This window comes from Tursiops truncatus, chromosome 2 (assembly GCF_011762595.2).
Source record: "Tursiops truncatus isolate mTurTru1 chromosome 2, mTurTru1.mat.Y, whole genome shotgun sequence".
NCBI lineage: Eukaryota > Metazoa > Chordata > Mammalia > Artiodactyla > Delphinidae > Tursiops > Tursiops truncatus.
Genome location: NC_047035.1, coordinates 24704590 through 24720389, shown reverse-complemented (window position 1 = coordinate 24720389; position 15800 = coordinate 24704590). Strand labels below are relative to the sequence as shown.

Here is a 15800-nt window from a genome sequence, read left to right as displayed (position 1 = left end):
AGTGTACTTCTAGATTGTTCCAAATGAGAGCATGGTGAGGAATAAGGATAAACATGGTAACGTCTGCAATACTTTGAAGGCCTTCTCCTCTGTGCCAGGCATTGTGTAGTGCTCTTCAGGAATTACTGTTTTTAATCCCAAGAGGTAAATGCAATAGGCATACCCATTTTACAGCCGACAAGGAGAAGTTAATTGCCTGTGGTCACGTAACTAGTAAGTAGTAGAGCTGGGATTCGACCCCAGAGAGTCTGGGTTCAGAGTTTGATCTCTTAATGGCTATCCTGTGTGATAAAAAGACAGCAGTAATGACGACCTACATTCTTGTGGTACTTAAAAAAACACGTCTCCCCATTTTACAGGTGGGGAAACCATTTACAGGTGTGGAAACTAAGGCAGAATTTGCCAGACTTGTCACACATCTAGGCAGGGCCAGAGCAATGGCTAGAACTGGAGTCTCTTGACTTGTAGTTCTCTTTCCCAGGACGCGCACGCCCACACATAGCTCCTGAGTAAATCGTGTTGCATTTCTGAGCAGTCTCTTTCCCTCTCTCCCTCTTCCATTCCAACACCTGCCCCACCCCTACTCCCACCCTAACCCCAGTCCTGAAATGCCAGGAAGCTGGCCCAGCATCTGCTCCCTCCTTCTGGCTGGAATCCTCCGCCTGGCCAGGTGCCACTGCCCTGCTCTAGTGCGAGGGGCCCCATGCAGGCAGGCAGTGGGTGGAAGGCCACGTTTGTTTTGCTTTTATTGTTAAATATTATAAATCTCTTGGCGGCACCACCCGCGGGGACATGAGTTGTGTGCCTTCCCAAACAGTCGCTAATGAGACAGTTAATCATCTGTTTATTCTGTATGAAGAGAGGTGGCGGCTCTATCTCTCAAACCAGACACGGGGCTCAGGACCCTTGGGGGAGCTGCCCACCCCTGGCACATGAGTCACCTACAGTCCCAGCACAGTCCTGCCCTGCAGGCCCCCGTACCTCTTTCCACAAAGCATTGGCCAGGATGCAGGCATCCCCTGATGTTGATTACTATTACTTTTATTGGAGCTATTATTTTTTAAAAAATACACCCTTCCCTGAGAAGCAAAAAAAAAAAAAGTAATTTATAAAGATGCTTTGTTGGGAGATAAGTAGTTTTCCTCCTGGGTACAGGGGGTTTATCTCACATATGCAGAGGTTCCTAGAGGTCGTGCAATGCACGAGATAGAGCTCTGGGATCCTCCCTTGGGAAGACAGTCAGCGTTGGCTGTTTTCCTAGTTTCAGGGTTAAGGAGGTGAAATCAGCTGTGTTCCTCCCCCGGGCTCCCTGGGGCTGAGGCCACTTTTATTAGAGCAAATCAGGCTTGTCCAGGAGCCATGGGAGGGGGAGAAGACAGGCAGGAGGATGTGAGTGAGGAAGGGGTTAGGGTGGGTGGTGTGCTAGCGTGACTGCTGTCTGCCCCTGGGCTACCCAGTCTGAATGATTGTCTGCAAGGACTCCCATCTCATCTATTTGCATGCTGCTAGCATTCTCATGCTATATTCTTGGTGTTGGGATAAATCCTATTGCCCGAAGCTTATATTTCAATTAACTAGGTCCAACTGTCTGTGCCCTGAGGCATAAGGATTGACTGGGGCTGCTGTGTTTTCTGCAGGACATTGCATCATTGACAGTCTGTCTGTCTGTCTGCAGTCAGCCAGCTCCCATCCTTGAGGCTGTGCCTCTCTGCAGAACTGTTTGCCTCCCAGGCAGGGGCTGAATTACCCAAGGAAGGGCTTATGTTTCAGGAGTAGTTTGGACAGGCAGAGCAGCTATTGTTTTGGACCACTGGATCAGGGAGCAAGAGTGCATGGGTCCTCCATGGAAACAGTGAAGCCGGTCGGAGGGGCAGTGAAGTGGGATCAGCCCCATGCTACGGTTGCTTTTTAGCATTCTCTCTGCTTCACCCCGGGACCCTGGGTGAGGTGCTTCTACCTTTAAGTCTCCTACCTAGATATATTCTTCTTCATCTTATCCTTTCTTCTCCCTGTTTTCTTCCCCAAATACCCCTTTTCAACCTCTGCATCTTTGCCGTTGCTGTTTCCTCCATAAGAATTTCCTTCCCTTTTCTTTTCTTACCACTCCTTATCAAAACCCATCCTTCAAGGCTCAGTTCAAATGTCACCCACTCCAGGAAGCCTTCCCGTTGTCTTCCGCAGGCAGAATTAACCTTGCTCTCTGTGCCTGGGATTGCTCAGTTCTCACACCTCTCCCTTCTTTGGGTCAGGGCTGGCATCTCATTCTGTGTGTCTCACAGTTACGGCATCACACAGTCCACATGATTTTGTGTCTTTGAGTTTGCTCTGGTTTAACTTCGTAGTGGGTTTAATGGTTTACTCTTTCTCCTGAAATATACGGCACGTTCTAATTTCTGGAACCTATGACTATTACCTTATTGGGAAAACTGGTCATTGCAGATGTCATTAAGTTAAGGATCTTGAGATGAAGAGTTGATCCTGGGTTAATCAGATGGGCCCTAAATCCAGTGACAAGTGTCCTTATAAGAGACACACAGGGGAGATTTGACAGACAGAAAAGAAGGTGAGGTGAAGATGGGGGCAGAGATCACAGTGATGTGGTCACAAGCCAATGAATCCAAGGAATTCTGACAGCCACCAGAAGCTGAAAGAGGCAAGGAAGGCTTCTCCCTGACAACCTCCAGCAGGAGTGGCTCTGCCAACACCTTGACTTCAGACTTATGGCCTCCAGAATTGTGAGGAAATAAATTTCTGTTGTTTCAAGGCGCCCAGTTTGTGGTAATTTGTTACAGCAGCCCTAGGAAGCTAATAACAGGCTAATAAATAATAAACTAATAACAGGTGGGCCGGGGAGAGCAGGAAGAACACAAAAATATCAGTGTGGGAAGTCTGGACCCTTCCTTCCAGGCTGTTGTTTATTACCCCTGATTCCTCCTGCTTCTATTTCATACAATCCAAGCCCTGTTACTCCTGTACCAGGCCTTGTGTGGTTAAGGACAGGCATTGCCATAGTTGGAGGGCCACTACTGAGTAAATAATCATAATTATAATACCAATAGGAGCAGCTGCCTTTTGTAGAGTTCACAGAGTGCTTCGCCTCCCCTCCTTTCCTCCCGTCTTTACAGTAGCCTTGAAAGGTGGGTGTTAGCATCCGCCTTTACATGTGAGGAAACGGACAACCGGAGGTGTAAAGGGACTCGGGCATAACCATACATACGACTGGTGTGGTTGAGCCAGGACTTCAAAAATCCGTGTCTTCTGGTTCCAAATCTATTTCTTTTTAACTGGGTATTTGATGTTCTTTGAGTATAAGACCTACTGGGTCAAATCTGCTTTTCGTTCTTTCCAAGACAAGAATATACTTTGCCTGAAGAAGGGATGCTGCTTTTCCTTCTTTCCCCTAAGGTGTGCTGAAACCCAACAGGCTTTGGCAGTAGTGGAGAGGCTGAGAGGAAGCACTGTTTGTTCAAGCGTATTTGTTTTAAAAGGAATCTCTGTGTGCATTAATCCTCTGTTATTTTTTGGGTAGGCTACTGGGGAAACTGTGTGTGTGTGTGTGTGTGTGTGTGTCTGCATACAAGTGCGGTCTGCACTTGGCTGGCACTTATCCCCCTCTGGTGGTCACTGGCATAAATCCATCACCTGATCATCTAAAATTCCAATGAAAGGAAGATCCCTGTGTCAGGAGGACCCAGGGAGAGTCAACACATTTAGCGTGGTTTCTGTTTGCCCGCGCACCCCTTAAGAGCTTCGGAGGATGATTCTGCTCCTCAAAGAAGAGTGTTGCGTAAATGGAAAGAAAGTGGACTTTGGAGGCTCACAGATAGGTTCACACCTTAATTCTGCTACTTAATGTCTACAATGGTTTGAGTTTACTTAACCTTGCCAATCCACATCTGTAAAATGGGGTAATAGCAAATACCGTCCTAGGAGTATTCTAAGGTTATGTGAAATAATGTGCTTAAATTGCCTGGTACATAGTATAGGCACTTAGTCATCATTAATTTTCTCCCTCTCACCCACACATGATTAGTTCTGCTATTAAAGCTATGCTTCTGGGGCTTCCCTGGTGGCACAGTGGTTGAGAGTCCACCTGCCGTTGCAGGGGACGCGGGTTCGTGCCCCGGTCTGGGAAGGTCCCACGTGCCGTGGAGCGGCTGGGCCCGTGAGCCATGGCCGCTGAGCCTGCGTGTCCGGAGTCTGTGCTCCACAACGGGAGAGGCCACAACAGTGAGAGGCCCACGTACCGCAAAAAAAAAAAAAAAAGTTATGCTTCTATTGTAAATCATACCTTTTTCTAGGGAAAATTGAGTAGTTCTGTCACATTATTCTCTGGAAGATAAGAAGATGTCCTTTTTGCAAAGGGGAAGCTAAGGACTTGAACAGAGGAAATTAATACTCAGATGCCAGTTAATAATAAGGGCTTAAACAGACCTAGGGATGCTTGCTTTCCCACTTTAATGAAAGAGGAAATAAACTAATATTTATTAGCCCCCCCTAATATAAGCCAGGTCCTTTACTCAAATATTTTATTTAATGCTTACAGCAGCCCAACAAGGTTGGTAATATTATCTCCATTTTACAGATGAGGAAATGCAGACCTAGGGAATTCTGCTCGTTGTAGGTTACATAGCTGAGAAACCATATTCCTGCCTAGGATGCCTAACTCCTGTGCTGTGCTACTTCCCTAGGAGCTCTGGGGAAAATACAGCTCCTGAAGAGCACATGTGTAAGGATTAATCAAGAGGGGCAGCATTATCATTCCCAGTTGCCAAAGAACACAATATGCGATTCCAGGGGACTGGTTTCCTCCTAGTCATTCAGCAATAAGGGATGGAGGAGTTTGCATAGAACCTGACCAGTAATGTAATGCTAGACCCACGAGATTTCCCCTGTCCTACTGTTTATGGACCTGATGCCCACTATCATTTTGAGGAAGGTTTGAGAAAGTCTACCCAACATCTGTAATATACTGCAGGTTATTATTTGAGTGAGTAGAGTACAGATAGAAGAAATTGTATCAGTTCCCCTTGAACTAAGCACCAGAGCTGAGTCTTGTTAGCCGATTAACTAACACTTCTGGTCGTCCTGTTAGGCTTTGCAGAGCAGTGGAGGGACTTGTGGGGAAATGGGTTTACAAAGGGGACAGAATTGTAAACTCACCAAGGAGGTCAAAGAGCCACATAAGAGATAGGAAAACACTTGTAACGTAACACATTTTCCTGTGTGGTTGTTGAGAGACCTGTGTCCTAGTTCTTGATCTACCAGCTTTGCCACCTAGGAGAAGTTATTCTCTCTCTCTGGGATTTCGGTTTGTAAAATAAAAAGGTCAGGAAAGATGATATCTGGGGTTTCTTTCAGATGAAAGCATATGTTGTTTATTGAGTCTGAGAGCAGTCAGAGGGCCTGGGAAGTGAGAGGAGGCAGAGATCCTGACCAGACTGAACAAGCAGAGTCGCAGCTGGGTGCAGAAGGCGCTTCAGTGGCTGTCTATATATGCAGTGGGCCAAGAAGTATTCCTGGGTGGGGGTGGGTGGCCTTAGGCTTCTCCATGTCCATGCACAGTGCCGTGGGAACTTGTTTTTTCACATCTTTATTGGAGTATAACTGCTTTACAGTGTTGTGTTAGTTTCTGCTGTATAACACAGTGAATTAGCTATACGTATACATACATCCCCATGTCTCCTCCCTCTTGCGTCTCCCTCCCACCCTCCCTATCCTACCCCTCTAGGTGGTCACAAACCACCGAGCCGATTTCCCTGTGCTATGCGGCTGCTTCCCACTAGCCATCTGTTTTACATTTGGTGGTGTATATATGTCAGTGCTATGCTCTCACTTCATCCCAGCTTACCCTTCCCTCTCCCTGTGTCCTCAAGTCCCATGGGAACACTTTTATTAAATCATTCACCAGGCTCTAGTGTCCATGAGCGTCATGCCCCTCACTAGATTATGAGTTTCTCGATGGAGAAGACCAACTAATTTTTGTGGTTATCAGTGAGTAGTGGTGGAAAGAACGGACGCCACAACCAAGCTCTTTTCAATTCCATTTTTCTAGAGACGTTCTTCATACATCAGTTTTGTTTTGGGGATCTCTTCTTCTCAATGGGACAGTAGATTCTAAAGCTCAGATTAGGAAGGGTAAGTAAAGGTGAGTCGATGTTTGCAGATATAGGTGAACACTGGAAGTTATGCCTATGGTTCTGGTAAAAAAAAAAAAATCCTACTCACTTTTAGTTCCTTGCCTTCCTGGGTTGTGAACCTGCCTTGAAAATGATGTGAGTGGGAAGCAAAGCCAGGAATGGTGTGCACTAGCTTACAACCTTGTCACAGTCCCTGTTGCCATTGCTGGTCTGTGGTCAGACACAGTAAGTTTGACGGTGTATATACCTGACTTTTCTTGTAACCATCATACACGTTGCGTTTACCATCCTTCCCCTCCTTATACACTTCGGGAACTGCCATTAGAGGCATTATCATTTTTTAGCTCAATACAGGTCCTACTCTCTTCAGATCTGTGAGCTGATTTTCATTTAACTTACTCCCTTTCCTTTCCCAAATTTTATTTTTATCTTGATGTCAAGCCAGTGAGTTGGAGGTGAAGCCTGGGAAAGGAGGCTAAAGGGAAACCAAAGTTACACATGCAAGATGGGGAAAGGGAGAAAACTTAGACAGTAGTGTCCATCGGATAGTTACTATGTGCTTAACATTGTGCTCTGGGCTTTATGTGCGTTATTTTTAGCCTCTTCAACAACCCTATGAAGAAAGTGTGGCTCTGGAATTTTACATGGGCAGAGGCTCAGACTCAGGGCAGTTAAATAAGTGTCCAAGATCACACAGCTAGTGAGAGGCAGATCTGGGACTTGAAGCAGGATTGTGTGACTCCAGACTCAGTCTGTCTTTTCAATCTAGCGTCTTTGTTTTCCCAGGTACTTTCCTCATGGTCTCTCTATCTTAGATAGAGTTCACACTTACTACTAAAAGGATCAAATGGTGACATAGCATTTAGGTGCCTAGCCCAGGCCCTGACACAAAGCAAGTACTCTGTAGACATTAGTTGATATTGCTGTTATTTTCACATCTGATAGTTCGGGGTTTTCCACAATATCCTGGGATGTGAAAAGGGAAAACAAGGTTAGTTAATTGGAGACAGTCAAGCATGTGGAGACTAGGATAAACATTACTGATCATTCATTAATTCCAGGCTTTATGAGGAATGAGTAGCTGCTCTGTTTGAAGGTTGCATTTGCCTCAGCCTAGATCAGGGTGGTGAAGATGTCTGTTCCAGACTCTGACTTGTTTCTAAGTGATTATTATTGCCATCACTTTTAGGCACCCATGCAGTGTTCCTGTGGTGCATGACATAGTTCAACTTTCCAGAATTCAGTTTGTGAACTTTGGAAACTAGCCCTGTATGCCATTGAAGAATGGCTTCGGGCCCGCGTGCCTCTGTCCATGGTGCTGAAACCAGAGCTCCTGGGAGGCAGAAGCAGATGGTACCACGTGGTACGTCTCATCTGCACAGCCTGCCTGAGCCCAGAGGCTGAACTACTGTGAAAAGAAGGCTGGCTTGGGAGTTGAGGGATCTGGGTAAAGTTCCAATAACTTGCTGTGTGGCCCCAGGCAAACCACCTAACCTCTCTGTTTCAGTGTTCCCACTGGTAAAATTGGATTGCTACATTCTGTCATTCCTGCTTCAAAGTGCTGCTGATTTTGTGTGAGTAAATGATATAACAGATGCTAAAGTGGGATACGAATGCATGGTATGATTACGCTGTTATTGCTGCTCAGTCTTTTAATGACACATTTTGACTATATCATTTTAATTCACTGAGGCACCCGAAGGCCTAATAACATATAATACAACAAGCAGGAAATCAAACGAACTGATAAATGCACTGGAAACACAAAGAAATAAGTTTTCTGTGTTGTTTGCAAGCTGCTGTGTAGCTGTATAGCTCAGGGTGTGTCTCTAAGAAGAAGAAAGATAATGACCGCTGAGGAGTCAGCCTCTGTCTGGAAGGAGAGAAGAGGAAGGAGATCACACCTGGTTACCTCTACAAGCTCCAAAGGGAAACTCTGTTCTACTGTCACAGGGCCTGAAATATCACCATTAGCCTGGTATTCTAGCTTGGTATTTCTTGCCTTTCACAGAATGGTTGATTGCATTCTCCCTTTTTGAATTAATCGTATTTGCTATGGCCTGGGATTTGGAGACTGAATCCTTGGTCTAGGTTCTTTCCCTAGCTGTAGAATTTTCATAAAGCAAGTAATTTAACCTCTTCTAAACTCAGTTTCTCCATCTGTAAAATGGGCTCAATAGTAATAATACCTGCCTTATGAAATGGTTGAGAAGATAAAATTTTTGAAAGAGGCTTTCTGAAATCATGTGAACATTAGTTATCATTATTCTCTGACATGCTCTGGTCAAAGTATCCCATGAGCAGTCTTGCCTTTTCCCTGTTCCGTACTTTGTGTGTTCTGTTCTTTCCACCAGGTACATCTTCTCCTCCATCTCCCGTTAAAATCTTCACATATCAGGTCAAACACCACCTTCTGTAACCACCCCAACCATAAGTGATTTGTTTTTTTCTTTCCAGAATTCCTAGAGAATCTATTTTCTTTACTGTTCATCTGTTTCCTTAAAATACGGTAGTGTAGTTATTTTAGTACGTTTTTACTTTCCTCAATGGATTATGAGATCTTGAAAGATGGGATCATATCTTACACACGGTAGATGCCCTGTACCCATTTGAATGAATGTGTAAGATGGATGTTATGCCCATTCCCTTAGGGTCTTCTTTAAAATACAAGTACTGCTGGGGAAAGTGACCCCGTAGGTTATTAGTACCTATATATTGGGTTGGCCAATATATAGGGTTTGGGTTTTTCCATAACATCGAACAAACGCTTTGGCCAACCCAATATCAATTAAGAACACTGGGCTCAAGCGGCCAAATGAGGGTGGAAGGGAAAAGCTGGAGAGAACAAGTTGAATAAGAAAGTGAGAGCTTCTGAAGACATGTTTCATCATTGTAGCAGTTTTTCCTGGCCTGATTTTGGTCTCGGAGATGCCATGTAACCAGTGTGTTAGCTTGGAAAGGTACCTTATAAGCTCTAAGGGACAAAAGTTAGAATTCATGGACACAGGAAATTGTGCAATATCTAGGCCCACCAGAAGGTGGCTCACTGTCACTAATTCCATGGTCTGGCAGTTTTGCTCCCGGGGATCCCCCAAATTGATGTGGTATTCTGATGGGTAGTTCTCCTCTGTATTTTATGTGGTTCAATGCTGCCCTCTCCTTATCTCCTCCTCTGTCCCTTCATGATGTAAAAACATGAAACTGACTCCAGTCTGTAGGCTGGAGAATGCCCCCCTATGGACCTTCTTCTTTGAGAAGTTTCCCACTGCGATGGGATAGAGGTGTCTCAGCTTCCTCTCAACTCGTGCTAAGGTGCAGAACCAAACTCAAATCGCACCCTCTGCATTTGTGTCTCCCATCTGGATTCTTAGAGGGTGAACAGTCAGTGCCTTTTTGGACCAAGGAGGGTAAAGGGAGAAAAATCACTGTCTTTTGATACTTTCATTCCTTGCTCCCTCTGTACCCCCTCTATTTGTCCAGATTTCTTGTCTGAATTGCAGGAACAGCACCTCTCTCTGTGTTTCTTCCCTGGATCACCTCATCTCACTATCCGCGTATTTTCACAAGACACGTGGCTCAGGTATTTTTCTCTTTTTAAAAATCGTAATGATAGCTTTCATTTTTATGGTTCTTTACAGTTATCAAAGCCATTTTCTCCCATGAACCATTTAATGGGACACTCACAATGGCTAGGAGAAGTTTGGGAGCACAGCTACTGATATCCCCATTGTACAGACGAAAATACTCATATATAGGGAGAGGAAGTGATTTTCTCAGAAAATATAAGAAATACAAGGTCTCCTAATGAATTCTACCATTCTGCTTCTTACTATGGGTGATGCAGATAAGGCCCCCAAAGGAACATAGAACATACCTCCAGTCCTATAATCAATAGTAGAAATGGAGCTGGAATCAACATCTCCTGATTCACAGTTCAGTGCTCCTTTTATCCCACTGGAGAGTCTTTCTCCGTGATCTACCAAACCATTGGCTAGCTATCCAGCCAGTCAGTTTACCGTCTATCCTCTTAGAACTCTTGAGGTTGCATCAATCAAAATCTTGACAGAAGATCCCAGAGGTGAATGGCTGAGGCATTCTGGGAAGCTCATCAGGAATAATTTTTTTTAAGCTAAAAATGGATAAATACAAAGCCTGGAAAGAAATCCATCAAAACATTAACAATGACTGTGCTTGGTGTAGTGGAGTTATGGACAATTTATTTTTATCTTCCTGTGTTCCTGTATTTTCAGATTTTCTTCAGTGAGATTTTATTACTTTTATAATGGAAAATAAACATTAGAAAGTGCGGGAAAACAAGAGGATCTGGGCACAGATATTGCATGCGTGTGTGGTGGCTGTTACCACCTTGTGTTGGATTAAACTGAGGGTGAGTAAAGCAGGAACGATTCTCTGATCTCCTCTTCCAACAGGCCATTCTGTGCCTCTCTGGTTCCCATTCCTCCCCTGAAGCCCCAGACGATGGTTTTGGCAGGGTGCACTCACATCTTTCTCCCTCCCCTCAGCCCTGGTCCACTCCACAAAGCCACAGCACACAACAGGGCAGGCTTCACCCTGTCTTGGCAGAGCTGTGGGCTCCTGCACTCCTCACTCTGCCTGCTGTGGACTTATGTAACACATTCTCAGGACTTCATTTTCCAGTAGATTGAAAGCAAAGACACTTGATTTTCTCCAAAAAGATCTGTTTGGAAGTGCAATTGCCTTGAATTACATGGTGGCGCGAGAGGCCAGACCTTGCTGTAAATAACTTTCCTCTCAGCCACACAGGGGCCTGGCTGGCAGCGGAGTCCATGCTTCAGATGATGGTGCTTGATGTGGAGAGAGGGAGGAAGAGAGAAAGCGTGTGTGTGAAAGCAGGACTGCACAGTCTTGGGGCCTTTGCTCAGTTGCTGCCACTTCTTTCACCTCTGGAGTTTTGCGTCTGAATGAGTGGTGAGGGCAGAAGGGGCAGAACTGGGGCTGGGCTTCTGGGCTCTTTCATCAGCTGGTTTATAGGACTTCTCTCTCGTTACATCTCCCACCCTGCCACCGAGGGGCCTGTGTGAGGATGAGTGACTCGTGCATGCGGTGTGGGGTGGCACAAAGAGCAAGCTTTAGAATTGGACACATCCAAGTTCTAGTCCCAGATGTGCCAATTGCAGTTTATGGGACCTTAGCAAATTACTTATATCTCTGACCTGTCTTTATCCATTAAAAAACCCAAACAAAGTAGGTGACGGGTGTGGGAGTTGAGAGTATCTACATTTCAAGCTTGTGGTGAGGATTAAAGGGACTAATACTGGAGAAATCACACTGCGCAATGCCTGACACTTGGTCTGTTCCCTATAAATTTAGTTCCACTCTGTGCCCTGCGTTTTCTGCCATGACAGACTGAAATGAGAAGCAAAATCAATGGGCTTGGAACCAGGATGGCTCAAGCCAAGTAGTGAAACATGCAAAGTTTGGAATGTTTTACTTCTTGTTTTCATATTCTCTTCCTCCATAGATATCCGTAGCTCACATACACGATTCTCCCAAAAAAGACTGGAATGAACTAGCTTATACTGTGGCATGGCAGATGGGACGTAATGCAAGTCTTCTCCTGGTGGGCAAGTAGGGGGTGATCCTTAAGCCAAGATGCAGCATTTTATGCAAGGTAGTATCTAGATACGGAAGCTGTTTTTAGATTAGGAAGTTTTTCCACTTTGGCTGTTCTTAAGCCTGGCCTTATCTTGCAGGCATCAGAATGGGATCATGCATTAGCTTTACTGGACATTTTTCTCTAATCTTACATGGTATTGTCCTTTTCGTGTTTCTCCATCAGGTTGGGGAAACAGTGGAAATGTAGTAAACTGTGGACTGCATCCTCAGGAAAAGACTTACAGATGACTCTGGGGAAGGCACTCAGCCACCCACCTACTAAACATTTATTAAAATCCTACTCCATGATATAATAAAAACGGCCAATATTTGTTAAATATTTTGCCAAGTTCTCAAGTATGTTATCTCATTTAACCTTCACTACTTTTGGTGAAGTAGTTACTATTATTATTATGCCATTATGATAGCATAGTGGTTAAGAGGAAAGATGCTGGAGCCAGATTACCTGGTTCAAATCTCAGCTCACTAGTCACTAGTAGTGGGAACTCAGGCAACCTAATTCTTTGGGCCTCAATCTTCTTATATTTAAGGTAGGTATTTAAATAATAATATTACTTCTAGGGCTATAAAGTGTTTAGAAGTGTGCCTGGCTAGTATTGTCTCCACTTGACATCTGAGAACACTGAGGATAAGAGGAGGGGAAGTGATTTGCTTGGTGATGCCCAGGTAGTGACAGATCTAGGTCAAAAATCTTAGGTCTTATGACTCCAGTCTAGTACTTTTTCCTTGCTCTGAGGAAGATATGCAGGATCAGTTATATCCCCCATAATACCATCTTTTTTGACAGCTGTCAGTCATAAGAAACAATGTTTCAGACTGAAAACCTTGGTGAGAACAGTGGAAGCCCTGATGCTTGCTTAATTAAACTCTAGTGCCTGAAAGCATGTAAAAAAAAAAGTCCTCACAAGTTGGGGTCAGTTTGTATGCCCACCCCAGGTTGGCAGCTGTGGCTTCAACAGCAGTTAGTGGACTTGCTAATGAGTGGCACTGAGGCTAACACCCAGGCTAGGGACCAAGTGGCATTAGATACAATAGGCCAGGTCCAGGGAAGCCTCGCTGATAGGTGGAAACCTATCAAGAAAAGAGTCAACTGGTGTGGTGAACATAGGTCAAGCTCTGAGTTTCCATTAGGAAAAAAACCCAAACAGCCACTTCACAGAATATGGGAAGTAACCATTGATGGCATCAGGATAGAATGTGGAGTGGAAGTTATATTTTCTACAGAGTTTTTTCTCACTCTTTTCTAGAGTGACCTAGAATAAACCTTTAGTTGGCCAAGTCCTATAACGCCCCATGTGTTTCAGGTGAAGAGCGTGGGTCATATGGGGAGGGTGCTACCAAGGAGTCCACTTTTGCCCTCCCCCCATTTCTCCATACCTCCCTTGACAAAATGCCTACATCTCTGTCCTTAGGGATTTAGTCTTTTGGGCATTGCTAGTGTTGTTTTTTTTTAAATGAATACTCAGTTAAATATCCAATATCCCCAAGAGGGCAATACGTTACACTCGATCACGTAACATCTTATAAAGAAGTCTATTCCTTCCTGTTTGGATGCAGCAGACAGCTAGATTCCTTAATCCAATTCAGAACTGGAATATAGGCAAGGTGCCTTGGGAGGTGAGAGGGCGGACAATCTTTGCTAATTCACATTTTTCCGAGGGCCAGCCTACTTTGTGCCTTTCTGCTTAGCAGAGAGGTGCTGGAAGAAGTTCTGATTGAAGACAAGTTAGAATAGGGAGCTGCGATCCAGGATAAGAAAGCATCCTACTCAACCAAGATAGTTAAGAGTTTGTCCTCCTTTCTTTCCTTCTTCCTTAAGCTTAAGAATGAGCATCTCACTTGCTATGGGTTGGGTGTGTCCTCCCAGAAGGTGCTGAAGTGCTAACCCCCAGGACCTGTGAATGTGACCTGATTCGGCAAGATGGCCTTTGCAGATGATCAAGTTAAGATGAGGTCATTAGGTTGGGTTCTGAACCGATATGACTGTTGTCCTTATAAAAAGGGGACGTTTCGATATAGAGACAGACATGCATGCAGGGAGAAGGGCACGTGAAGCTGAGGGCAGAGATCAGAGTGATGTGCCTATTGGCCGAGGGATGCCAGCCATTACCAGCACACCACCAGATGTTAGGAGAGGAGCAAAGAACAGATTCTCCCTTACGGCCCTCAGAAGGGACGGAGCCTGACAACACCTTGATCTTAGGCTTCTAGCTTCCAGAACTGTGAGACGAAGGTGCCACCCAGTTTGTGGTACTTTCTATACAGCCTTAGCACACTAATACACCACTGAACCAGGATAATTAAGAGTTTGTCCTTCCTTTTTTCAGTAAATATTTAGTAATTCCCTACTGTGTGCCAGGCACAATGCCAAGTACTGGAAACAGTATCTTAGGTTAAGACCTTTGCTTTTCAGGAGTTCATAGACTAGCAGGGATGTAGGTTAATAAACAGGCCAATCTTAACAATGGGGTAAGTATTTAATATCTACTCTTTCCCTCTAGCTTGTTGGCTCTCAACCATGGCCAAATACTAGAATCTCTAGGGAATTTAAAAAAGTAATAAATAAAAAACTTAGGTCCAGTCCTCGCTCCCAGACATTTTGATCTACTTGGACTGGGGTGGGAATGCAAGGCATCGGTGTTTTATTTAATTCCGGAGATGGCCATTGTTGAGAAGTACTGTTTTAAATATACCCGTTATCAGGGCCCCACTCCAGACCAATTCAATTGGAACAGTAATGATGGGTTGAAAAAGTTTCCCAGGTGATTCTAATGTGTAGCCAGGTTTGAGGACCACTTTCTCCTATGAGGTAGGAATGACATATCCTTTCCACAGTGCTGAGCTCAGAGAAGGCAGTCCGTAAATAATTAAGTCAGGATCTATCATCAGAAAAGTGTAAGATGCTCTTGGTGCATAGAAGAGGAGTACTCAGTGCAGTTGTGGGAGAACTGAGACCCAAAAGGTAAGTCCATTTAGGCAAGCAAGGAGGAGAAGGAAGAACGTTTCTGGCAGAGGGAACAGTGTGTACCTAACAGTCAAGGAGCTGGATATGGCTCAGCGTGGCTGGAGGCGTCTGTGGGTGGTGAGAGGTAAGGCTAGAAAGGTAACAAGGGCTGGGTCATGAAGAGCCCTGTGAGCCATGGCAAGGAGATTGGGTTCTGCCAGAGGCTTATATGAGTTGTCTTGGGGACATAACCATGGCTCTCAAGGCTGATTTTTTTTTTTAAGAGAGATATTTGAACTGGGTCTTTTTTATTTTTAAACTTGTGGACAAATTTTATTTTATTTTATTTTTTAAATCTTTTGCCCACGCCACACGGCATGTGGGATGTTAGTTCCCCCGGCCAGGGATCAAATCTGCGCCCCCTGCATTGGCAGCGCAGAGTCTTAACCACTGGACTGCCAGGGAAGTCCTCAAGGCTGATTTTTGGTCTCTTGGCCCTGGTGCTCACACACGTCCAGGTATGGGCTTAGAAGCTTGCACTTTTTCTCTTTGAAGACAGAAGTCCAGATAGGATGTGTGTCTTGGAAGCCAAGCCTGCAGGCCCAGCTCACGAGAGGAGCATCGTCAACTTTCCAGAGAGACCCCCACGTAACGCGACTGTATCACGTCCCTAACTGTGACCTACCATCACTAAGACTTAGGAGTGAGACGTTCCCGACACTCTTTCCACACGTCTGCATCTTGGGTGGACACTGGGACAGCTTTCACATCCGTTGTTTAGCATCCTTTCCGATGTTCATTTTAATCCGATTTTACCTGGATAAACGTGGGGGCTGGGGATTGGAGAAAGTTCAGTGTGACTTCCCCCAGCCGCCCTCGTAGGAGGGCCCTTCAGCCAGGTGGGTTGATAGCTGAGGGAAGGACCAAACCCGCCGTCCTGGAGGTTTGTTCAGAGTGCGGTGCGTAGTATTTCTTGGGTGTTTGCTTGTCCGAGCTGCGCTGTTGCCAGCAGTGCCCAATTTAGTACTCTGCAGTTTTCATTAACAGCCTGCCTGCTC

At 45.0% G+C, this 15800-nt stretch overlaps 1 protein-coding gene across 23 annotated transcripts in view; it reads left to right on the top strand.

Annotated features, from left to right (window-relative positions):
• Positions 1-15800, top strand: part of NRXN3 (neurexin 3) — a 1624030-nt gene that overhangs the window by 184969 nt on the left and 1423261 nt on the right. For 5 of the 23 annotated variants that reach the window (XM_033850765.2, XM_033850767.2, XM_033850766.2 and 2 more), the window contains exon 6: positions 14780-14799. The exons of the other annotated variants lie outside the window; for them this stretch is intronic. In XM_033850765.2, the coding sequence (XP_033706656.1) occupies positions 14780-14799 (20 nt within the window). The remainder of the gene's footprint in view (positions 1-14779; positions 14800-15800) is intronic. 23 annotated transcript variants of the gene reach the window in all.